The following is a 26,423-nucleotide window of genomic DNA, read 5'->3' as shown; positions in this document are numbered from 1 at the left end:
ATTTGTATTGTCAATGAGAGAGGGGGTGTAAATACAAGTAAAAGAAGAGTTAATTAAACAAGAGAACAGAACAGATACAAGCAGAACTCATATCCACTATGAACAGCTACGAATAAACAAAATCAGAACTCTTCTGGCCATCAAAAGATGAAGAAATATCCTTCTCAAAATAACCTTCTACAAGGGTAGCAACAGCAGAGACAGCTTTACATGTTTATGAATTACAGTCTATAATGCAACTGGCAACGATGACAGAGACTGGATTTGACCCAAGGCAAACTGTTTTGATCTGTACTCTCTTTTTTTTCCCCCTAAGGAAATGCCAGCTGAAATAATTCTCAAACATGAGACAAAAATATATTAAAAAGTACACTGCTACTAAAGACATAGTTGGACACATAACTCAGTAGAAGAAAAACTGCAACAAAAAGAATCAAAGAGATCAGCCTGTTTGGAATTTGCAAAATTAGCACTATAGATTAATCCACGCACTAAAAGAGAAGCTCAGCACAGGAAACAGGGCTTAGGCACTGTATCCCATTCAACTAATGCGAATGCACTTGGTATTAACCAACCAACTTCATGCACGTTTTCCATGCATGGTGAAAAGTATCACCACTGTGGTGCTAAGACCTGCATCCACGACAAAAAGAGGGCAGTTTCCTGAACTAAACTACAATGCAGAAGGCAAATCAGAGTGGATGGCACGTGACAAAGCATGAAGTAATTACTTGCAACATCCAACAGACCACCATGTATCATAAACAAGGTAACTGTATCAAAAGTAACAGCACTCTGGTAGGCTTTCCTCCACAAGGACCATCACAAGGCTATTTCATGATGAAACATGGTTCCTTCCAAGTCGCCATTAGACAGATGTACAGCTTAAAATAAATATTACAGGTATAACTGACACAAAATATTCCTTTATTATCTCCTAAGAAACAATGACCAGTGACGTCAGCACTTTAGAGGAGCAACCTAGACTGACTGGACACACTACTGCATTGCCTCAGCTCTCAATTCTTTTTTATTCCAGTCAGTTCTAATTTTACAAGATTTAGTTACAGCAAATACTAGCTGGTAAATGGTGTTAATAAGGACACATGGATTGACAAAGTAAAGAAAAAAATAATGCAATCTAATACAGCTCCTTTGGGAATGATTTTTTTTTTTCTTTTTCATATAAGTACACTGAAATATTACATTTACAGTAACAAATCACTCAGAATCATGGACATCATAGTGCTTCCAAATTAAATGCCTAAACAAAACACACCTTCTATTTCCTTTCATTAAACAAATCTTCCAGAACCAAGTCATTTAGCAAATCTCTGCTGGGAATCCTAAAAGCAGCCTTGTCTGCAAAGAAACAGTGCTGCAGTAAACACAGCATTTTCGTGAAGGCTGCTAACCTGCCCTTTGGCCATTCACCCTATGAGCTGCTAACCAAATCCATAGAATCCACAGGAGAAAACAAACTGCATGTATCCAAGTAGTGAACAAAATGCGTATGGCAACAAGTAGACAGAGAAACAAAGAAATATTTGTTTCTATCATTGTGAGAACAAGATACACCTATTAAAGCACAGTCTGCATAAGCTCTGGTGCATGCTGATCACCGTGGCATATCCTAAGAATGAAAAGAACTCCAATGTGACCTATATTCTATGTCTTCTTAGAGCCTGGGAAGTACCCTTGAATCTAATTTTAAAAGCTACCATGTAAAACCAATTAGGGTAGGATCTATTAAGCGAATCACTTTTGAAGGCCTCTCTCATAACAAGCTACAGACATGAAATGGCGCTTGCAAATTTACCCTCGACTAAAAGGAAAGAAGTCTAAAGAATATGAAGAAAATGTGTGGGGTTTTTTCCCCTCCAATGAGAGGAAACTTGAAATTTCAGTTACATATTATATTACTGTGTATATATATATATATATATATATATATATATATATATATATATATATATTATATATATATTATTTCTAGTTCATGTTCTCACCATATGCATTGTTTCTCCTGGATTATTAATGCTCAACTAACAAATTAGCTGCCGATTTCTCAACCACTTCAGTAACTGATCTTGCTCAAAGGTGGTCTGGAAAATATTATTATTTGAGCATTACTGTAAGTCAACACTAGTTTTTTATTAAATGAATTGTAACAAAGCAGTGAAATCATGGGAACATACTTAAGAAAAAGTTGTGTCAAACAGTGCATATTTTATTTTGAGAAAGATGTACGGCTTTGTTAAATGCCTTCCCATCCTCCCCATGCCCTAATTAATCAAGTTTAGTTTTTACCATAAAATCTAGTAAGTGAAGTGTGCATAATGATTGTTAAATCTCAAATTGCTCTATTAATTAATTGGCAATTTGCTCAGCATACTGCACTGTCTACTGAAGTGACACTGTTGAACAGCTAAAAAAGAAATGCTTTTTACACTACAGAATAGCAATTAAAAAGAAAAAAATGACACCCCTCCGTGAGAAGTAGGGGGAAAAAAAATCCCTGGTTGTAGCAGGCCTGGAGAGAGCCTAAGAGACACTCAGTGCTTCTTAAATAGATTTTAATATCAAAAAGCTGATGTGTGGCAATACAGCTTGTACACTGTGACATCATGACTCGGTCTCTCTTGACTTGCACGGTTCCTGGAAAAGCATGTTCCAGGGATTAAATCCCTTTGAATGCTAATGTCTTCCTCTTTTGAACCACAAAGAATATTAATCCTCCTCCCCTCATCTACCAACAGCTGCGCTGTTTTTCCTTCTTGACAGAGTGGAACAAGATAGCATGGCACGGTTGACCTGAATGTAAATATTGCTATTTGTTTTCTTTTTTTTTTTTTAACTGCTTATTTATTTTTAATGGAAGTTTAACAAACCTGGCATCAAGTTATCAACTGCACAAATAAAAACAAAGCATTTGGGCACCTGGAAATACCTTTTAGCAGTTCTATCAGAAGAATTACAGAAATAATTTATTAACTTATTAATAAATTAACACACTGCAATCCTCTCTAACATTTACAGAGGGTAATACAGGAAGTGAGACTGGAATGTTCCCAGAGAAAGGGCATGACTGTGTGTACACAAATACACATGCATGTATAAATATATATGGATGGATGGATGGAAATGTGAGTGTCAAAGTGAACAGGCACAGTTCAGCTCAGGCATGACTGCAGCAAATACAGCTAGCGTTACACACAGCATCTTTAAGAACTAATCTCAACCTTGCACACAGCTCTCATCCAACTCTTTCATGCACTCTGAGAAAGACAAAGGCTAGATAAAATAAAAAGAGAATATGCAGACTGACTATAAAAAAAATCCACTATGTTTCCATTGTGAGAGTAAGTATTTTTACACTTTTGAAGTCAAATCAAATGACAGAGTGTCTTTCATTCGGATTTCAACATACAATTGAGTGATAAACCAATACAAAGCCTGGCATCTATGTAAAATCCTTTAGAGTCCCAAATGACAGTGCTGAGAAACAAATCTCATTGTATTTACCATTCTGAGTTTTCCAAGGCTTTTTACAAGTATTTTCACATTTTGGCCTTCTCTATTTTTTGAATCATGTAGAAATATGAGCAGCAATGCAGAAGTAGATTATATATAGGTTAAACTAGAAATGATTATGTTGATAAATTAATACAAGTTTCAAATGCATTAAAAACAAAAATCCACAGAAAACCATCATATTTCCTACATTGTACTACAATACTGAATCTTCTGGCATACAATGAATGCGTATTATATTGATGAATTAAAAAAAAAAAAACCATGGTACTACTGCCTAACAATGGCATGCTTCATTTGCATCTGTAGTTCAGAAGCAGTGCAATCTGTTAGTGTGCAGGCTGATAAATAGAAAAGAATAAGTATTTCCACGTAAACTATGATAGCATCGTATACGATCCATCACGTTAACATTCTTGGCCAGTTACAGTGAACTTCTACAGTAATGATGCTTGACCAAATCTAATAATACAAGAACTATATTAACCTATTGAAAAAAAAAATCCTGAAGCTGAAATATTAGTAACAAAGCTTTTTTAACCAGAAATATTACTGAATTTCATATTGCATTTGGAAATATTTACACGTATGTATTGTGTTCAATCTTGGATGCTTACTAGAAATAAAACTCCTTGATCATCTTACATTTTCCACTGAGGTACCATTACATTCAAAAACATACACGTCACAGTTTGCTCAAGACAAGAAGGTTCTTCCCTCAGGATCAAAACATGGTAATTCAAGGTAGTTTGAATGTGCACTGATGCAAATTAAATCTGATATGCAGATCTGCATGCAAATAGTTACGTAGCATTTGCCATATAGAACCATGCTAGCCTGCTGCCTATTAAAAAAAAAAAAAGCACATCCCACATGTTAAGAAAAATATAATCTGGGGAAAAAAAAAAATCAGTTAGGTTAGAAAGACAAAAAACAACAACCCCCAAAATTTTAAAGAGTTCAAGATATTAACACACCATGCTTGGAAAGAACATAGATTTTTCAGATGATATGGAAGAATAACTAGAAAATCTAGCATCTATTTCTACTACAATAAACTGTTTAAATACTGAAAATATATGTAATTCTCCATAGTTTACTATGGTGTACTCCCTGCAAAGAGAATACAAGATCTACAGCCTTAGGAATTTTGTAGAATTAAGCAAGCCACATCCTAATCTCTTGCTCTTCAGCAATCCAAATACACCAAATAGAGTGTTTCAAGAAAGAACTGTGAGTTTGTGAGGCAATGCTGACTCTATCACAGTGAAGGGCTTTGTCAAAAGAACTCTAAGTAAGGAAAATGAACTAGATGTCATCCTAGCTCATATATCTGAGAATACTGGACCTGATCTCTAATAACACTAATCATAATTTTATGTTCTCTAGTCTGCTAAATAGGATTTAAAGTGAATATAGGTGTTATTACTATCCACTTTAATACATTTCACCAAAGTCTGGCAGTTTAGTACTTTGTAGAAGTTTAAAATCATACTATAGAGCTATTCTTCATACAGATGCACAGACTGACTTTGATGTGCTCTCAATTCAAGGAAAGAGGGGGTAGGATGGTGAGAAGAGGAAGAAGAGTGCCTTGCATAACTTAACCCTGACCGATCAAGTAGTTAAGGAGCAGCTTGGAGCAGCTCCAAAGACTAAACCAGCTCTCTTTCCAGTTCTGCTTTGACAGGTGGAAGACCACAGTGTTTCAAGATTTCAAAAAGAATATCTGATGTGCCACTCCCTTTCTAGCTTCACAGAAAAATAAAATAACTTATTTGCTTACTTTGGGTGGCATCTGATTAAAATGCTTTGGGGAAAACCAGACACATACAAAAGAAAAAAAAGAAAAACAAAAAAGCCCTAAACAGAAAGGAGAAACAGAGTATGAAGAAAATAAAAGTACTCTCAATCTGGTTGATGCAGTAAGGCTTTCCTGCCCTTCATGAAAACATTACCCCCCAACTTGCATACTTTTTAATATATTTGAATGCAACTATGCCAGCTCCTTATAAATGCTTTTTCAGAATACAGCTTACCTTTTGAAATCGCCATTTTCAATCATTACATTTAATGAGTATTCGATGTCTTTGCAACACACACAAAATTGCCAATAAGAACTCTCCATTAATTAATGTTTAAAATTAGGTGAATTCATTTAATATGAACGAGTTAAGTACATTACATGTTAAAAACTTATCTTACACTAGAAGAAATGGATAAGGTCTACAATAAACTTTCTCATTATGCTTTCCAGAAACCTCAGCAAATGCAACTGTGTACATTACAGAAAGAGAAACTGAGCACTGGAAAAAGAAATCTATATGAAATGTTAGATACCCTCAAATCCTAATATGTTGCATACAGACTGCCCTGTGAGTCTACAAGCCATGGCCTACAGTTTCCTCAAGTATTTTTACCCTCTCCTAATATCATTAATAAAGCAGGAGAGCTCAATTAGGCAGAAAATGCGCACAGACTTGCTTTCAGTTTCTTCACAGGACTGTTAGAGACAAGTTTCTGCACTTTCCTCCTATGCTGGTTTTTCAAATTAACTTCCACCTGTTTTGCCTTTCTATCATTTCTTCTGTTTATTGACTCTTAGCACATTATTTGTTAGTCTTTAAACTTCGGTATTACTTAACGCATATGACAATGCTAATGAGATTCTACAGTATTTTAATAAATACCATAAGAAATTCTGGATGTGGTCCAGGTACATTCATGCTTAATTATGGTACACATCACACAAATACACCATCGTTGTTTTCCATTAGTTAAGACTAATGCCACCATGTGAACTAACACGATGGAAATATAATAGATGCTTTCTTTAGAAAGACTGCAATCCTATACTGTCTTTGCTGAAGGCCTTAGATTCAGTCATCCTACAGCCCTTTCTGCAAGAGATCTGTAATATATCTTTCCCAAAATAAGCACTGCTACTTTTAAATAAATACAATAAAAAGGATTCTTTCAAATTCAGAGTTATAGAACAAACAGTCAACAAGTACTGAAGGACAATAACAAAGGTTAAAAAAAGATATACTACATAAAATTAATTTCCTCTTTTCTTTACCACTCGCGGTCACCAAAAGAAGCTGTAATACAATAAAACAGCATTCACTGTTGTATGGGAACTGCTGAGTCACGGGCTGAACCTCTAATTGATCACCTGAGGCAAGCAATGAGTCAGCCAGAGGAGCACAGGTGAAGGCAATTCACCTGTGGAGCCAGGCTCCACCCCTCCTAGACCTATTGAAGAGCTGGCTACCAATAGGGAAGGAGCTCTTCTAGAGATTGTCTCTGCTGGTGTTTTGTGAGTGAGCCCAGGATAGGGGTAAGCCTTCTATTTATTCTCTTTTGTTATCATAGTCTGCTTTGCTCAACTCTCTTGTTTATCTCATAATTATAGCATCTTAATATTCATTGATTATACAACTGTTAATAGGATATACCACTTCACACTCAAAGTGAATTTCTTTTGAAGCCGTCTTCTGAATTTAATCTTACTGCCATAGCATCTCTTATTCTTTTTGCTTTTCAACTTGAAATCAGTGTAGAACTTAATAAGCTATCAGTAAAAAGAAGTAAAATGTAACAAATAGAAATGATTCATTAATAAATGGAGCACTGAAACATGCAACTTGAAATTTTCACACTTTGCAGTACTGTTAGATGGAAAGCCATACCATCCATCCAGTGAAATAACGCCCAATGAAATACCAGATGTAAGCAGGAAGTCAAAGGCCATTTACAACTCATATAAAGTTCCCTCCCAGGCAGAGAAGAAAGGAACAGCAGAAAAACTTTAGTTCATATTAGGAAGCCTGCAGTTTTTAAGCCAGTGCCATTCTCTGGTTCTATAAAGGCTATACACGTGAAAAGTTTTCTTCCTTGCTCCTACCTGCCGTAGATTTTCTTACTGCTATAAAAGTATTTGATTAATTCTGATTTTCCAGCATTATACCTGGAAAAATACTTACTCAAGGCTAAGATCTCAGCTTACCTGATGAAGATCATTGCCCAAAACAAATTCCTGGAAGTACCCTGGTGCAGCTGACGATGCTCTAATGGCCTGCCACAGTTTATACTGACAGCCTCCAATATAATGAGACTTAACCCCAGGGAAGTGATTGTAGTTTCTAAAAACAAATGCTTTCAGTGGTGTTCCTCTGTTTACAATGGTGCTTACTGCAGCTACCTAGAGAATTGAAAGGAATAAAAATCAAGTAATAAAAGATAAGGACAAACTCCCAAACTTATAAAAACAATTTATGCATTAAATGCCTCTCAGGAACTCTGCTCAGTGCGTATTTACTAACTTTTAAAATAATGCCTATGTAAATTGTAGATGATAAAGAAAAAAAAAACAACAAAACAACACAACCTCCCTAAAGATAAGGCTTTTTTAACCTATCATTGTTTCTATTTTGTTTCTTTAAGAAGTGCACGAGAACCAAGAACAATTCTCACAGTATCCAACAATGTAACAATGGTGTGAAATACATATATTTAACACAATCCATTTCTCCTGGAAAACAATTACTTAACATTGCAACTTCAATGAAAGGACTGCAGAAAGGATCCCTTCCAAAAAGAAAAAAAATCTTTGAAAGATTTTCTTGCAAGGATTTTTTGTAAGGACACTAAGACATCTTTAAGTCCCATACAGCTTTGACTTTTCACATAAATGTATTTCCATTTAAAAAAAAAGAAGTACAATTACAAAATTCAGCATATTTTCCAGATATAATGACATGAAGTGGGTGTACCTATAATTATGGATAAGCATTAGAATATGCAAGACCTTTTAGCAATGATGCAGCCAGTCTGTCTGACACTGTTTAGAACAATACAGCAGACAAGTGGGTGTTCAATTCTATTTTGTGTATTGTTTATTACAGAGCAGGTTTTTTTCTGTGAAACACTGCTCAGCACCAGCATTACTAGCAGCTGACGCTGTGTGATATCACTGGATTCATTTCCATTCTTCAGCTAAGTCAGTCACCTAATTTACAGTAAGCTTACCTTTGAAAAAGAAAACAAGTATTACTACTATGCGGAAAAAAAAAAAAAGACAAAAAAAACAGAAGGAAAACGCATGCATGATCGTATGCTGTCATTTGTCAGAGGAAAAATTTTCTGTTTTGTCCAAAGGAAGGCCTGGTTCCAAGCACTGCTAGAAGCATTAAGGAAAAGAATACTTTGAAAAATTTAATTAAAAAACCTATCAAATCGATGCTTGAGCTTTTCCCCCCCTCCCACTATTCATATTTTACTTCTTGAAGTGAAGTGCAACTTAAAAGATATTGAGCACGTTTTGGAAAACTCCATCTCTCTTCAGAAATTTAACAGTTTACCCAACTGTGAATTTTATTTTGATTTTACTGGCCTTGTAAAGAGTGCAAGCACTACAGAGTGATTACTACCAACAACTAGTTTCAATTCTATTTATATTCACATTTTATTACTGAAGAACATGGAATGAGGCCAAAGATCCCAGTTCAAAGATAACTTTCAAGTCAGTGTAGGCTAGCTTCTCTCTCAGAAAGTAACATACCACTCCATCCTTTTCATGTCCTTGTTTTAGACATGCATGAGGAACGCAGTCAAGCACGTGTTTCTATGTTTAGAAAAATGTGAATATCTTCCATTTAACAGTAAAGCATTGAATATAGTGCTATGACACCAAAACACCTGTTAATTACAGACTGTTCTGAAATATATGCTATTATATTTCTCTTCTTTCTTCACACCCTGTTGTTCACCAAAAATAAAATACCCATGCTTTCTCATCTTTCATGCTGTTTCTGTATATAACGTCTCTCCAATTAATTGGTGCCCTTCACATACAGGAAGTATCTCAGGGTCAACAAACAAGACTGAGGAAAACCTGGTTATCCAGATAAAGTGAAGAGAATCCTTTCTCTTACTGCACAGTAAGAGATATCACATTTGACATGATGAGCCACAAGGCAACAGGCAGAGTTGCTGACCACTAGATTAAGCACTAGATTGAGCTGTCCGGGGACCCATCCAGCATGGCCTTGAACACCTTCAGGGACACGGCCTCCACATCTCTGGGCAACATGCCCCAGCATCTCACCTCAGTCAAAAACTTCCCCTGACACCTAATCTAAACCTTTCCTCCGTTAGTTTGAAACCATTCCCATTGCCCTCACGTAAAAATTGTCCTCATGTTTACAATCTCCCTTTAAATACTGGAAGGCCATTTTCCAGACTCAACAAGCCCAATTCCCTCAGCCTGTCTTCATACAAGAGGTGCTCCAGCCCTCTAATCATCCTCTTGGAGAGGGTTCAGAGGATGGCCACAAGTGCCACATATTTCTTTACCCCAGACCTGAAGAAAATACTTCAAATGGGGCCTCAAGAAGGCAGAGCAGAGAGAGACAATCGCTCCTTCACCCTGCTGACCACTCCTTTTTAATGCAGCCCAGGATACTGTTAGCCTTCCAGGCTGCAAGTGCGCACTGCTGGTTCATGCTGTTTTTCATTGACCAGAACCCCCAGGTCCTTCTGGATAAGGCTACTCTCAATGAGCTCTTCTCCCAGTCTGCACACATCTGAGATTGCTCCGACTCACATGCAACACTCTGCACTTAGCTTTGTTGAACCTCATAAGTTTTATGGGCCCACCTTTCCAGTTAGTCAAGGTCCCTTTGGACAGCATCTCCTCTTTCCGTCACATAAACTGCAGTACTCAACTTGGCATCGTCTCTGAACCTGCAGAGGGTGCACTCAACCCCATCATCTATGTCACTGATACAGATGTTAAAGAGTACTGATCCCAAGATGGACCAGAGCCATGGGAGCCACCACTCCTTATCAGCTTCCACCTGGACATAGAACTATTTACCATTTCTCTGCTTACAAACCTAAAACATCTTCTAACTTACAGTATTAATAAAAACGTGAAGAATTGCTATAGAAATCTAAGCTTCTATTCTTTAGAAGCACAGGTTATCTTATACAGATGCTTGTAGAGCTTATCAGTGCTCACATTTTTTTTCTTATAAAATATTCTTCCCCTGAGCATACAGTTAGTATTTACATTAGAACACTGTACTTACCTTTGGACATTTAGAATTTCGTGCAGTTTCAATCATTAGATTTGAGCCCATTTTTTCTCTACAAATAAATGTAGAAAAACGAAAATGCTCTGTGAGTTTTACCATGAACAGAAGACGTACGTTTTTATAAGCCCTTATAAGTATTCTGCATTTAGAAGAAACAATGCTTGGATTTCACTTTAATAATCAGGTTTTTGCGGTATTTCAATGGACCAATGCTTCATGCTTTCTAGGCTGATGGAAATGAGTTTGAAGAGTGAGTTCTTGATTCAGTTACTCACTTCATCACAAAACCAAAAACTCATCATGATTACTCAACTACTTCACGAGAGCAAAACAAAGTACTTTGCTGCATTTCATAATAATAATAATAAAAAAACCAACAATCTCATCAAGAAGCTTTATAGGAACAAAAGCAAACGTTTTCCATTATGAGAACAAAAGCCAAGAAAATAAATGCACCATCCTGCATGATTTAGAAGAACATTTTCCATACCAATAATTCAGTATGCATTTAGCATTCATTTTATAGGTGGAATGTTTTCCATATCTTGTATTCTAATCACTAATGAGAACGTAACTTTCCAGGTACAGGACACAGGCTGCTATAATTATACTAGGTAATAACCTCTTAGCAGCTTTGACTTGTGTTTCCTTACAGTAAAGGTATAAGAGTCTATACAGCCCAGTGAGTGCTCAAACATAAGAATTCCAAGTTCATGTAAACAACCAAAAGAAAACTGAAAAGCTAGAACAACATGCCAGGTTCTCCATGCAAATGTGATTCAGCATTGCATTATACAAATCAACATACAGGAAGCACAATTTTCTTCACAAAGTATTGAATATAAATTATTAAAAATTGCTCTTCAAATTGTAACATAAGGAATCATAAGTTAAACACATATGTAAGACAAAATTGATACCCATCAGCACCCTGAATAAGAATTTAAGCAAAGCCAGCTGTTATTTCCATAAATTGAACTTATAATATGCCTCACGAATGAATGCAACATTAGTTGATTATTTTCAGCAACGTTACTTCCTGGAAATAATTCCATCAAATGCTAAGTGTGTATTGCATGCCTATATTTGGTAAATTTGTACACTATTTCAAGCAAGGCTGACAAACCCAACTACCATCTAAACCAAAACTTCGCTCAGCACAGCTATGATTTAAATTTAAAATAAAATACAAAGCAGTTTTGTCATGCAGTTACTGAAAGTAAGCTCCAACCTTCTTGCTTCCATGAAGAGATGCTATATGACCTTTTAGTTTCTTTCTCAGTACCAGGCTGCAAGGAAGCCTGCATGAATCTATACTGTTTCAATGAAGTGATGTATAGGCATAGCAGCTCCCTTCAACACTGCAAAATTGGGTTAACAAAGACTCATTTGTTGATATGACTTCTCATAGGAAGAAGTCCTTAGAGACAAAAGGAGGGGAACAAAGCTGGCTACTCTTTCACAATGCCTTTCTGGGAGTACAGGAGCTCTCCATCCATCATAACAAGAAAGCAGGCAGTGGAGGCAGGAAGCTAGTGTGGCTTGACAAGGACCTGCTAGTCAAACTGAGGAAAAAGAAGGGCAATACAGACAGTGGAAACAAGGACATGTCACCTGGGAAGAGTACAGAAATGCTGTCTGGACTTGCACAGAGAGGATTAGGAAAGCCAAAGCACAGATGGAACTGAATATGGCAAGGGATGTTAAAAACAACAAGGAGAGGTTTAACACATACATAGGTCAAAAGAGGCAGGCCAAAGAGAGTATATCTCCCCTGCTAAATGAGAAAGGGGAACTGGCTACAACAGATACAGAGAAAGCTGAGATAATCAATGAGTTCTTTGCCTCAGTCTTCACTGGCAGCCAAGATTCCCTGAACCTGAGCCTCTGGGCAGGAACTGTGGGAGCAGTCTCCTTGCTGTAAGGGTGGAGCAAGTCCAAGACTGAGTCACGACACTGAAAGTCTACAAGTCCATGGAGCCAAACAACATGCATCCCAGGGTCCAAACGGAGCAGCTGAGGTAGTCGCCAAGCTGCTCTCCACTATATTTGAAAAGTCATAGTTGTCAGGCAATTTCCCCAGGAAAAAGAGAAACATTACTTCTCTTTACAAGAAAAGGAGGAAGGAGGACCTGGGGAACTACAGGCCAGTGAGCCTCACCTCTGTGCCCAGGAAGATCATGGAACAGATCCTCCTGGAAGACACATTAAGGCACAAGGCATGAGTGGATGATCTGAGACAGCCAGCATGGTTTCACTAAAGGAAGGTCAGGCCTGATCCACTTATTTGCCTCCTATGGTAGAGTGAGCATGGGTGCACAAAAGGAAGACAACTGATGTACTCTAACATTTTTATTGAGATGACAGGATTAAGTGCACCCTCAGCAAGTTCACTTATGACACCAAACTGATCAGAGTGGGTGATACAACAGAAGGAAGGGACACCATCCAGAGGGACCCTGATAAAAATCAATAGGTGGGCACTTCTAAAGCTAATGAGGTTCAACAAAGCATAGGGCAAGGTTTTGCACTTGGATCAAGGTAATCTCAGACATGTATATGAAGTGGGACAAGAACTCCTTGAGAGTAGCTCTGTTGAGAAAGACTTAGGGGTCACAGTTAATGAAAAACTGAACATGAGCCAGTAGCGTGTGCTTGCAACCTGGAAGACTGTATCCTGGGGTCCATGAAAAGAGCAGTGGCCAGCAGGGGCAGGGAGGTGATTGTCCCTCTGTTCTGCCCTTAGGGAGCCCCAGTTGGAGTACTGTGTCCAAATCTGGGGCCCCTAACGCAGGAAGGATGCAGAGTTTTCAGAGAGGGTCCAGAGGAGGGTCAAAAAGATGATCCAAGGGCTGCAGCACCTCTCCTATGAAGGAGTGGGCTTGTTCAAACCCGGGAAAAGAGAAGGCTGTGGGGAGATTTCATTACAGCCTTCCAATATTTAAAATAATTTTATAAACAGGAGGGAAATCAACATTTTCCACAAGAAGATAGAGACAGACTAGTTTAAAACCATTCCCCTCCTCTGCCTAAATCACCCTTCCTTTAGCTATCAGGGGGAAGTTTTTAACTGAGAAGGTAGTGAGGAGCTGGAACAGGTTGCTGATGTCCTGCCCCAGAGGTTTTTAAAGCCAGGCTGGATGGGGCCACAGACAATCTGATTTAGTACTTGATCTAGCAGCTAGCAAGCCTGCCTGTGGCACAGGGTCTGGAATGTGACGAAACTTGAGGTCCCTCCCAAGGTTCAAGCCATAATTAAAAATTAAATGCATTGATCATGGAATCTGATCTATGAATCATATAATTGCCTTGCTTTTGTGTACTGTACATGAGTAGTGTGCTCTACTTCCCTTGTGTTATATGCAGCTGCAAAGAATTTTTAATTTTAAAGGCATACAAAATACTGTCATGAGCTAATTTTTCTAATTTTACAATTTTCTGGGCAATTTTTCTCAGACGAAAAATACAATACTGATTTCATCAACAATTCTTTTCCTAAAAATATGCAAAAGCACAAAAAAGAAATGCTTGGAAGCTTTTCTTCACTTCAGCAAAGCAGTGAGATGCTTACCACTTGGGAAGCACAGGCCATTGTAAGAAACTTGTTACTTATCCAAAGAAGCTTTTGGCCATTTTACATCCGCTCTCATGTTAAGTCATTTCTGTTCTTTCAGTTGCAGTGCCAGCTAACACTGTGCATTTTCAAGAACTCAACTATCAATATGAATACAGATGAATGAAAATAACAGAACACATAATAATTATTTCTTCTTCTTGGGGAAAAAAAAAAAAGATTTTTTCCCAAGTACTTGTTAATGCATTTATATACTTAAAACATTTACATACTTTTACATTGTTAACTTCAACATAGTGAATATTTCTTCCATTGCAATTCGCAATTCTAACAGATTTTTTCTTCCTATTTTATAGGAATGGGAAATGGTTAAAATCCCTCAGTACAGCAGCTAACATCTAATATCCCTATTACAACTTATTATTTCAGTTCTTACTATATTTCCTTACCAAAAAAAAAAAAAAAAGCACAGCAGGTGGCTAGTAAAATTTAATGCAGATCTGTAATGAGTCAGATCAAGTAGCTGGCAAGCATTCAAAAATATAATCAGAAATCAGTGCACTAAAAGCTTACTCTGCTCCTGAAAAAAAATTACACTAAAGGATTCCAGTGTTCTGTTAAATATTAAAACAACTATTTTCAAAGAATGAGACTATATACTAATCATTTTCTTTTTTTAAAAATCTTGCTTACCAAAGAGACACTAACAAAAATGAAGGCTATTAGATTTGTAATAGTAAATTATATTTAACTTTTTTCTTTAAAAAAATAAAAAATAAAAAAATAAAAATCAACAAAACACTTACTTGAGCATTTTCTCCCAGATATCACTGTCATAAAAGGCATGGCTCCAGCCCATCTTAACTGTTCCAACAATAACATTCTGCTTAAAAACATCGGATCCCAACTTGTGATATAATTCTTCGCAATCATCCAGAGGTATATGGAACAACCCCAACATAAAAGCTAATATAGCTCCTGAAAAGAAATATTTTGAAATGTTAAGTATAGTACATAATGAGATTATAATGATGGATTATTAATTACTATAATATTCATAGGTTAAGAAAATGTCTCTTTTGAAAAGGGTGATCAACTGACATTTCTAACACCAAATTCCTGTTCAAAAATAATAAACAATGTTTTAAGGACAATTAGAAGTTAGGAAGAGTTTATTTTCAAAAACAAATTATTTTAGACATTGACAAATGCTATTCTTTTGTTTTGCACACATCATCCCTGCCAAAATATATACGGCAGAAAGCAGGTTAAATCCACTGCGTTATTTGGAAAGAGAAATATGTAGGAGTAGTCTGTGCTGTAGCATTTAAAAATATTTGGAGCATTACTTGCTATCTAACAAACTCCTTGATCTTTAAAGAAAACTTCTAGCAAATTCTGTAACAGGGGAGCTTTTTTTGTTTTGGAATATATTTGGTTGCAATCGTTTGTAATTAATCATCGATGGAGGCCTTGCAGAGATCTAGACAGAACAGAGCATTGGATGATCATCAACAGCCACGAAGTTCAACAAAGTAAAATGGCAGTTGCTGCACTTGGAATGAACTAACACCAGACACAGCCTGGGAGACCAGTGGCTTGAGAGCAGCTCAGCAGGAAGGGACCTGAGTGTGCTGGTGACAGCAGGCTCTGAATAAGCTATCAGTGCACCCTGGCAACCAAGAAGGCAAACTGCATTTTGGGGGTGCGTTAAATACTGCAGAGCCAGCCAGTCAGCCGAGACAATTCTCCCACTACGTTTAGCACTGATACAGCTTCACCACAGTGTGTGCAGTTCTGGACTTCACAGTATAAAAAAAATACCAAAGTCCTTGAAAGCTTCCAGAGGAGGGTTAACAGAACTGGTAAGTGTGGCAAGGTATGGCCTATGAGGAGAGGCAGAGAACACCTGGTATATCTAGCCTGAAGAAGAGGCTGATAGTGATCTCACTGCTCTTTGCAGTTCCCTGAGGAAGGGAAATACAGAGGAAGATGTCAGTTTCTTCTCCTTGGAACCAATGACATACAGGTTTAGCACAAAGCTGTATAAGAGGAGGTTCACATCGGACGTTACGAAAAATGTATTTACTGTGTGAGTGGTTTACCACTGGAACAGCTTCCTAAAGAGGCAATGATGCCCTAAGCTTGCCAGTGTTGAAGAGGCATTTGTGTTGCACTCATGCTCTAACATTCAGTTAACCCTACTGAATGGGTTATACTACTAAGTGGACAGGCAGTTAGACTTGATAATCTTTTACAGTCTGTTCCAACTGAACTATTCTATTCATACACACTGCCATCTAGTGTGTGCATAAAACAAGAATGACCCTTGTAGGAAAAAACAGTTTTCAAAAAACACAGTTGCAGAATACAAATGCAAAAACATTTTCCCCATTACCACCTGAGAAACAGCATCAAAACTCACAGTCTGTTAGCACATAGATGGCAACAGATATTATCAGTCAAGTTACCCATTAAAGGGCTTTGCTGAAATCTGTTGGATGGTAACAAGACGCTCCCAGGAGACAAAAGCTACAATCAAAGGTGATAACCTGATCACTCAGTTAAAACACGTCTAATGCTTCCTCCACTTTCTGGCCTGTTATCACAGACTTCTACACTCCAGCAACCATCTCAGCCTTGGCTGCCAACATTTCAGAGAACAAAACAAACAAAACAACCCAACAAATTACTAAATAAAACTTGAGAGGCTAAGGAGCGTATCTTGAAGAACATGGGTATACAGCAGGCCAATAAGACCTAAGATAGGTAAGAACCTAAGCTGAAGGATGAAAGCATTCCTTCCTTACTCAACTCAGCATCAGTAAGATGTCAGCTGAAGATCTGCATCTGGTTCTAATGGAAGCCAACTGAAAAAAATACATATCTATATTTTTTTTTCCCCCCCCCACAAAAAACACCACGTGTCAAAGTAATCAAACTCTAAGGAAAGACCAAATAAAATGAAAGCCTTTAAATGCACAGCAGACTGCTTCAAAGAGAAAGGAAATGATGCCATCCGCAGCCCTAGGAGTTAGGACATGGAGAAACACATTTGAACTGCAAAAGGATGACTGCTGACGTTACCTTTTGGAAATGCTGCTGTCTAACGACAACACAGCACTAAAACAAGGTTTCTGAAGACATCTGTTATGATGCAAAATCTGACAACTGTCACCAGTGAAACAGACATAGCTTATTCATCTTTTGGGAAATGAGAAAGGTTTCTAAGATCAATTCCAGCTTTGTTATATCAACTTGACATATTTATGAGTTGTCTTGGAAAATATATTTCTTCAATCAGGAAAGTGTTCAAAAAGCATTTCAAAACTAGAAAGAAAACATGAGGGAAAAACCACACCCAAACCATTAATAAAAATGCCAGCTTAGTTTCAGGAAGCTCCTAACCTACAAATCCAAGAAGGCTAGGAGAACGCATAGGAGAACAAACCCTGTATTGTTCTTAACTTCAGAGGATTTTTGGAGAAGATCCTTAGGATCTTATGCAGATTTCCTATACGCTCAAAACTGGTGACCAAAGAGATCACTACAGTTCAGATGTCTCTGCAGTGGGAATGTGGGACTAAGTGGGAACGTATAAACAGGAGGGGGAAAGACTGCTTACAAGGGTGGATAGCAATAGGACAAGGGGGAGTGGTTTTAAACTGAGACAAGGAAGATTTAGGAAGAAGTCCTACTAGAATTCTTGGAGAAGATCCATACATGGAAAACAGGGCATTATGCACTTGGCCTGATCACATATTCTCGATGTTATAAACTTCTCCATGTGATTGAACTGTAAGCACACCACTATTGAGAAGCATCTCTGATGATGCATTTGGGGACAGGAAGTGAAAATACAAGCACATGTGCAGGTCTTTGAAAGCTTAAGTGTTGTGTCCATTTGTGAAAGCATACCACACTCCAGAGCTCTGTGATAAACACAAGGAATTCCCAGTAGCTCGGTTCGTGGAGCAACGGTACTACTTTCATCTGTGGACTTTTGTACAGCACAAACTGAGTACAGAATTTACATTAACTTTGTTCTTCATAAAAAAATAATGTTCAGTGGCCCTTGATGCATTTCATGGTCTTGAAGATTTTATGGTACCTCTAGGCCCAGGTATTATGCTCAGCAACAGGCAAGTGAGTTAAGTTTGCAGGGCATCATTATAGGGATCTTCCTGCGTGGCTGCCACATTTACAACCCACGATCACTGTAGAGAAGTACAAGTTAGCTATCTACAAAGACTGTGATAAGCAAAACCTAACTCTCAAAGGCCACACAGCTAAGGATAATATGAGAGATGAGTAGTGCAGCAGAAAAGAAAAAGATCTGTAACATCAGGGGCATCCCTCTTATTCTTTGAAATCACAGGTGAACCAGCTGCAAGCACCTGCAAATTCTACCGGTATAAATACAAATACCAACAATGTAGATCACAATGGCCAAGTACACAGCTAGCACAAACTGACAAACATTCACAACCTCCCCTAGCCAAGATTGTCATTGTACTTCTAAGTAGCACAGACAAAAACTTGCTAATGGAAGCTTAGAAGAATTAAATAAGCATTATTAGCAGTTACAGAGTAGTGGGATTGAACCAAGTAAGAATACTAAGCCTCTCTGTTAGAGATAAAACATCATGATGGAAAATGACAGTTTCACTAACAGAACTTTCCTACATATACCAAAAGAAACAACTTCCTACTACTAAATAACCTTATTAGTAGTCTCTGAAAAAAAATTTGTAAGGTAAAACAGGCAGCCATAACATGCCTACAAACAAATTCTGACTAGTAGACAAACACCGTTCTCTATTTTGACTCTACAAAGCAGTTTCTGTCTTTGAAAACATGGACAGTGTATTTACCCATAATGATCTGTTTAATATATTTCAGAACTGAATTGTATTGGAGGGAATACGGGGGAAAAAAACAAAAAAAAAAAAGGAGAACTTGGGTTTCTAAAGAAAGTGAACTATTGAATGCATCTCTCATGTTATAAAACAGAAATGCACTGTGATTAGTTTACCATAACATCCTGAAGCAATGATGATCTATCTTTCTAAAAGATTATCTTTACAGTTGCCTCCTAGGGAGAGGCAACGTAATGAGTCACAGAGTAATAACTGAGGATAGGAGGACTCTCGAGAGGTCATTCAGTCCAACCTCCTGGTGATAATGATTCAACTAGAACATGTTGGTCAGGATCTGTCATGCATGGATATATCAGTCTGACCAGGCAACTCATCCCACTGTCCCACCATCTTTGCAAGAAAAAAGGTGCTTCCTTATCTTAATCATAATTTTCCATATTCCAGTTTCTCTGTTAACTTTTCTCCTATCACTGCATACCTTCATGAAGAGACCTGCTTCATATTCTCTCTACTTTCGTAATAGTTCAAAGAGCAGTAAGGTCTCACAGAACCACAGCCTTCTCTTCTGAAGGCTGAGTTAAGTATATCATGAATTACCCTAAGTTTTTAATGTACTAAAAAAGCCTTTAGAAGTCAAACCCATACTTTCCCCAGCTTACAATCAAAATCAGAAATCTGGCAAATTTTGCAAAATCTACATCTAAGTCCACATGTTCTTACTATATTCATAACAAAATTCCAACTTGTAGAACAACAATTACCTGTGCTTACACCACAAATGTAGTCAAAAAGATGATGAACTGGCTTTCCAGTAAGTTCTTCTAGCTTCCGTAGTGTTTGAAGTGCAACTAAACCCCTGAAATACACAAAAAACCCAACGCATTCATTCATACACAATGGTAGTTTTATCTTATGTTGGTTTAATTAAACCTACCTTTGCTTAATTATAACTGATATCTACAATATTAAGAATCAAGAATATTTCAGGGAATCAAAGCATATTGGTATCAATCCTTTCCAGTCCAATGCTAAAAAACTGCATAAGGCATTAGAAGCACTGAAGCAAAGCACTATCTTGGCAACAACACACTGTGCTGAGAACAGCCCCTGTCATGTGCTACCTCTAACCCTGTCCTGGCTGGTGTTGAAGAGCACTATTCAGCCCTGCACAAAGATCAGCTGAACACTATCAATTAAGATGCAGAACAGACAGTAGTCAGTGATCAGGCTGACTCTCTGGACTTGTTTCATTTTCATGGCATAGATAAAATTACTCATTTCTAAAAATAAGGTGCTTTAATGGAACCATTAAGAAACTCCAAATCAGTAGCAAGTTCTTGAAAGTCTTACCCTGTAAAACATATCACACACAAAAAAAGAAACCTCCTCACAAGGAGATACAAACAAAACTCTTTTCTTCCTATTCATTTTATTAATAAGTTTATATTAATTTCACGGTACTGTGTGTACAACCAAGTCATATTCCTGTTTTATAGGAACAAAACAATACCTTCACAGTCAAAGCTACAGACTACTTCCCACTAAACAAGTTTAAGCTTATAAGTACTTAAGAAAAAAATATACAATTTAGACATACTGATAGTAACTATACATTATATTTACTCAGCAGCCCCATATTTTTAAAATACTACTATCTAGTGCAGACATCAGGTTTGCACCACACTCTTACTACTTACTGAATGCTACTGATTTTGGTGCACATAAATAAATACTATCAGGAAACAAAATTGGTGAAACTATTTATGCCATGGACTTTATACTTTGTTCTCTAACAATAAAGATTAAATAATTAGTAAATATTTGCTAAAAACATTTCTTCAAACTTGCCTCAAAACACAGCTGTCAGTAAACAAGATTTTAAACTTAATGCACATGATTTTGATGCTCTCTACAAATTCTGGTAGGTGTACAAATTAACACAAAGTTAGAGCACAGGCAACTAAGGACTTGTGGTATTAATGGAAGTTTACACACAAACATGCAAAAGTAAGTACCTATGACTTGAACAGTCAAACGCAACTGAATTGTAAATCAGAAAGTTCCATGTTTAGGCACAAAAATATTAAAGAGAAACTGCAATTCTATTCCCAGATACACTATGAAAAGAAACCTACAAGTATATAAAAGTTTCACCTTGTTCCTCCTCCATCAATAGCAAGGACTCGAATTCCCCAGCCTTTCACTGGATCTGTATATCCAATTATTGCCAAAGTCTCCCTGACAGCAGCCTGAAGACTTTCATCATTTGCTTGTCTCAATCGCAGTAGGCATGGGATTATCTTTTCCTGCAGTCAGAAGGAAATAACTTCATATTTGTCAAGATGCTTAACTGAAAGAATTCATACTCAAATTTACTAGTTTTGCATTTTAGAGTAATAGCCTTATAATAGTTGAAGGAAAACTTCTTTAAAGCCATCTCTATATCTAACATGAGGAAAAAAATGTCTGCAATATTATGTTGTATTCTCCTTATCGTTAAAATAGCCAGCTATCAAAACTTCAACAATCAAGCTGAAATTTAAATCCTTCTAATATATTTACCAGTACTTCAGTTGCTGTTGCATTTTACCAATTTAGTTTTATTGCCATTGTCACATTGGCAAAATAGGAATTTAAAGTACTGAGCATATTAAAGTATAGCTAAAAGCAAAGATTTGGCTGGACAGATATCACTCTGCTGCAAAGCAGGAAGTGCATCTGAAGTAGCACAATAATATCAAAAGAAACTAAAGTTAAAATTCTTCCTCATACTAATCTTTACATTTGGAATTATTATCACAAAGATACACAGGATTATAATCAAGGTAGGAGTAGCAAGCATACTCTCTCATAATAAAATAAATCATAACTATTCATGTGCATGCTTGATCTGTGCCCAGCCAGGGTAATTAATCTGGCTGGAACTTCACTGCACCAGTTTTACAGTTCACATCAGCCACTTGTCAAATCTGCTGGGAAAACACACGGGACTGAAGCACTGTGATTTGGTCAGCAGTGCTGGAATAGTCTACCACCTAACTTCTGTCCTCTCATTGCATGCAGGAAAGAAAACAAGCATAACTAGATTACACAAACTTATTGATGGCTATGCTCCAGTTCTGTCCTCTCTTTGAAGGGAACACGTAAAGAAGCATCACAACTGTTGTACAGAGATCAACTGTACTGTACATTCATTTCTGGCCAATTGCAAAACAGAACACAGTGTACAACCATCACCTACCACTAGAATTAGCTATATTATCTATCCACGTGGCAGTGCTGCATGCTTCTAAATAAACATAACAATCCTAAGAGTCTTAAGCTAAATTACTGATAGCGTGCAGATAGATCTGCTGAACCAGCTAAACAAATAGCTATTAAAAACCACATTCTTCACAAGTAGAAAATATGCCTAGCCCACAAAAGCACTGAAGAAAATTTTACTTTGTAAGACTTTCTCTAATAGATATTTATAGCTTGTTTAAGCATAATTGTTTGCACCTTAATTGCAACTCCTCTGCTCTCTGGAAATTCCAGAAGATGGTAAGTCAGTTCTTCAACCCTGCTGATACAGACTCTTCGATTTGAGGATCTTCGCAGGGCTTGAACTAATGCTCGAGTCCTGTTATCGATACTCACTCTTGCTATGATCTAAAACAGATAAAAGTTACACAAAGAACACAGCACTACACTAAGACACGTATGCAAATTGTCAAGACTAACTGCAAAAGGTTATTTTAAGATTTCACAGAAGTGCTGGACAGCACTTGCTGTACTAAAGGTCTGCTACAGAGCACAAATAAGGTTTTCTTAGATATAAACAGACTTTGTTTACCAGAAAATAAGTAAAGAATGCTCACAGTAACACCATACCGAATAAACTGGTGTCAGTATTTCTAATGGGGTGTTTTTTCAGGACAACTTCACAATTACAGCAGGTAGATCATGAAAAAGCATAACATTACTTTGACTACTACAAAAATAAATAGCTACATCTACCCATAATGCATATAGATATGACCTATATATACACAGTATACAAACACATGAACACACACGGCTATAAAACATACATAGAAACAATAGACATGTAAAAATAACACTAAAGACTTGCCTTTTCTCTCTGAAGGGACAGATGTTTTTCCCTCTCTTCTGCAATCTTAGTCTCTTTGAATTCATCCTCCTCATCCTTCTCAGACCCTTCTTGCTCTAGCTGTTTACTCTTTTCCTGTGCAGCAACTTTTGTATCCGATCTTAACTTGGGAACCAATCCACCAATGTAACTGTCTACAAAAGCCTGTACACTGTTACTGGGATATGAAAGAAAGTTCGCAATACTTTTTTTAGTGGAAACTGGAAGAGTGGCATTTGACTTCTCAGCACCCTGAGTCTCAGTTTCAGGAGCTAAAGAAGCTGCCGAATTGACTGTTTCTTCACTAATTACAGTACTCTCTGATGAATCAAGCTTCGCTTCGCTTTTAGAGCCCTTCAACAAAGCATTCCTCTTCTTCTCTTGATCCATAACAGAAAGATTACTGAAGTACCAGTTGATATGATCAGCAATAAAGTTATAAGTCTCTCCAAAACTTGTAGAAAGGTAGCTTATATGAAAAAGGTGGTTTTTAGCAGATGTTGAATCTTCTGGAATATCTTGATTAGCGCCACTCGTATTGTTTAACACAAACTCCAAGTTTTCATTTGTGTTACTGGATTGCTTGGCAGCTAGGCCTCTGTTGCAATCCTCCTGAGTTCTGGCACCTGAGACTTGTTTACCACTTTCCAGATTCACATTGAGGTTATTTTCATCTGCATTACTTTTAGTATCCTTTCCTAGAGTACCTGAGTGTGACTTTAAACGAGCTATTCGGGAAACCAGTTCACTGTGAGTGCCAGACACTGCCTTTGAAACAGATTCTATAGTATTCTTAATTCGTGACATGCGATTGTTCACTTTTGCAAGTCCTTTGGAAGAAGAAGTCAAAAGTTTAGACACTCTGTAATACAAAAAGTCACGACTGAAAATGTGTTTGCTATACCACAATGTTCTGCTTCTGGACCATTTATACTGAGGCTCACCGGTGTGAAAAACTCTAAGATGAATGGCATGATTTATCCTCCAGCAGATTTTAGGTCTATACAAACACAGGTACTTGTTTCTTTGCTTCCACCAAAGACTTTTTGGGTTAATCACAAAGAGCAAATACGCATCTAGAGACAAATGAATTGTCATTACTTATAAATTATACCCTATGTTGTTTGTCTATTTCATCCTGGAAAATATATTTCAGTGAATAAGCCTCAAATTGTGGTGTTACCTGGAAAAAAACAAAAAATAATGGAAACATCAAATCAATAAGTTAGACTAAAAGCTCAGAGTTGTTTAAAGCTGATGCAACTTATTTACTGCTCCAGTAAAAGCAGATAAATAACCTCACAGTGGTGATACCTAGTGCTCAGGACACTTGGCAGTAAAGTCCCAACAACTACAAGGCCTAATGGTCATAGAATCACAGAATGGGCACAGTTGGAAGGGACCTCAAGGATCACAAATCTCCAACCCCCCTGTCACATACAGGGCCACCAACCTCCCCATTTAATACTAGACCAGGCTGCCCAGGGCCCCATCCAATCTGGACTTGAACACCTCCAAGGATGGGGCACCCACAACTTCTCTGGGCAGCCTGTTCCAGCACCTCACCACTCTCTCTGTAAAGAGCTTTCCCCTGACATCCAACCTATATCTCCCCTCCCTCAACTTAAAACCATCTCCTCTTGTCCTGCTGTTATCTACCCTTTCAGAGAGTTGATTCCCCTCCCCTCTGTAGGCTCCCTTTAGGTACTGAAAGGCTGCAATAAGGTCACCCTGCAGCCTTCTTTTCTCCATGCTGAACAAGCCCAGCTCCCTCAGCCTATCTTTGTAGGGGAGGTGCTCCAGTCCCCTGATCATCGCTGGCCCTCCTCTGGACCCTCTCCAACAGCTCTCTGTCTTTCTTGTACTGGAGGTTCCATACCTGGACACAGCACTCCAGATGGGGCCTTACAAGAGCAGAATAGAGGGGGGCATTGATCTCCTTGTCTCTGCTGGCTACCTCTGTTCTGATGAAGCCCAGGACACCATTTGCTTTCCAAGCTGTTCATCAGAAGTTAACATTCACCTTGAGCAACATGCAACCCGCACCAAAACCAGTTAGTGACACACAGAGAAGCGTCTGCTAGTCCTTCCCAATGGCAGAAATTTGCATCTTTTTCAGCAGGTGGTTCTGTGCAATGAGACAAAGTCCCAAATGAAAATGATACAGTACTGGTGCCTCTTGCAGGAATTCCTCTCAGGGCAGAAAGAGGACCAACGCTTTGGTCAAATCTGTGTGACACTGAACTAAGTTCAATGAAGAGATCCCACCCTCAAGCCAGTACACTATATAATTCCTATTCCACAAGCAAATCACGATCTTTCCTAGTGTGGCTCGAAGCTTTGCACGGCATTCACCCATCCGCGCAGACACACGGACTCAAACCCATAATTTACCTCACCGGTAAACGGCCACTCCCGGCCCAACTGCCGCCAAGCGCCACAGCCGCGGTGAAGCCGAGGAGGAACCGGCCGCAAGCAAACGGCTGCTACTCACGATCTCCCCAGGCCGCGTCCGTTGCCACCCGTCCAGCGCTACCATAGCCACAGGCCAGGGGCTGATATAGGCGGGGAGGCGCTGGGGGAAGGGGCGGAGGGCGCGCTTTGTTTGTACCTTCACCGCTTCGCGGAAACGACTTCGCGAGCGCCGCGTCAGAGGGCGGCGAGGCCCGCCCACCCCCGCCGTGCCCCACGCCCACCCCCGAATGCCCGCCACGCGCTAACGCCCCCTCCTCCGCCCGGCGGCCGTGGGTACCTGCCAGGCCGTGGGTACCTGCCAGGCGGCGGCTCCCGCCGCCCTAACGAACGAGGCGGCCGCGGCTCACCGCACGCCCGCCAGCTGAGTAGGGCGGCAGTGACAACAACAGCCGATAGCGGGGGAGCGGCCAGAGTGCGCGTGCGCCGCTCCCAGCGCGCCGGAAACAGCTGAGACTGACATCCCCAAGCGGTGGGGGAGGAAAGGGGAGGGGGCGACGGCGGGTGGTGTGACGTGATTCTGGCGCGGTGTTTGGGGGAGGAGCCGGGGGGGAAAGGTCGCTGCTGGCGTGGTGGTGGCTGCGCATGCGCGTGAGCCGCGCTAGGAGGGCGACGTGTGGAGCGGCACGGCTGGGGTGGCACAGCGAGAAGCAGCTGAGTCTGCCCGCAGGCAGGCAGGCAGGCAGGCAGGCAGGCAGGCAGGCAGGCAGGCAAGCAAGCAAAGGAGGTGA

At 38.8% G+C, this 26,423-nt stretch overlaps 1 protein-coding gene across 5 annotated transcripts in view; it reads right to left on the bottom strand.

Annotated features, from left to right (window-relative positions):
• Positions 1-26,159, bottom strand: part of PNPLA8 (patatin like phospholipase domain containing 8) — a 36,413-nt gene extending 10,254 nt beyond the window's left edge. Inside the window, exons 1-9 of one of the 5 annotated variants that reach the window (XM_048936898.1) lie at positions 25,973-26,159; positions 25,100-25,218; positions 23,203-24,403; positions 22,590-22,739; positions 21,243-21,394; positions 19,850-19,944; positions 15,015-15,186; positions 10,629-10,686; positions 7,544-7,738 (exon numbers count right to left, since the gene is read on the bottom strand). In XM_048936898.1, the coding sequence (XP_048792855.1) occupies positions 7,544-7,738; positions 10,629-10,686; positions 15,015-15,186; positions 19,850-19,944; positions 21,243-21,394; positions 22,590-22,739; positions 23,203-24,318 (1,938 nt within the window). In that variant the 5' untranslated portion in view covers positions 24,319-24,403; positions 25,100-25,218; positions 25,973-26,159. Of the gene's footprint in view, positions 1-7,543; positions 7,739-10,628; positions 10,687-15,014; positions 15,187-19,849; positions 19,945-21,242; positions 21,395-22,589; positions 22,740-23,202; positions 24,404-25,099; positions 25,219-25,614; positions 25,859-25,972 lie in introns of those variants that run through there. The other 4 variants (XM_048936908.1, XM_048936865.1, XM_048936876.1 and 1 more) reach the window with 4 other exon arrangements.
• Positions 26,160-26,423: the final 264 nt, after the last annotated feature.

Source organism: Lagopus muta, chromosome 1 (assembly GCF_023343835.1).
Source record: "Lagopus muta isolate bLagMut1 chromosome 1, bLagMut1 primary, whole genome shotgun sequence".
In the NCBI taxonomy this organism is placed as follows: Eukaryota; Metazoa; Chordata; class Aves; order Galliformes; family Phasianidae; genus Lagopus; species Lagopus muta.
Note: the sequence above shows the minus strand (reverse complement) of the source record. Positions and strands in the feature narration are given on the sequence as shown.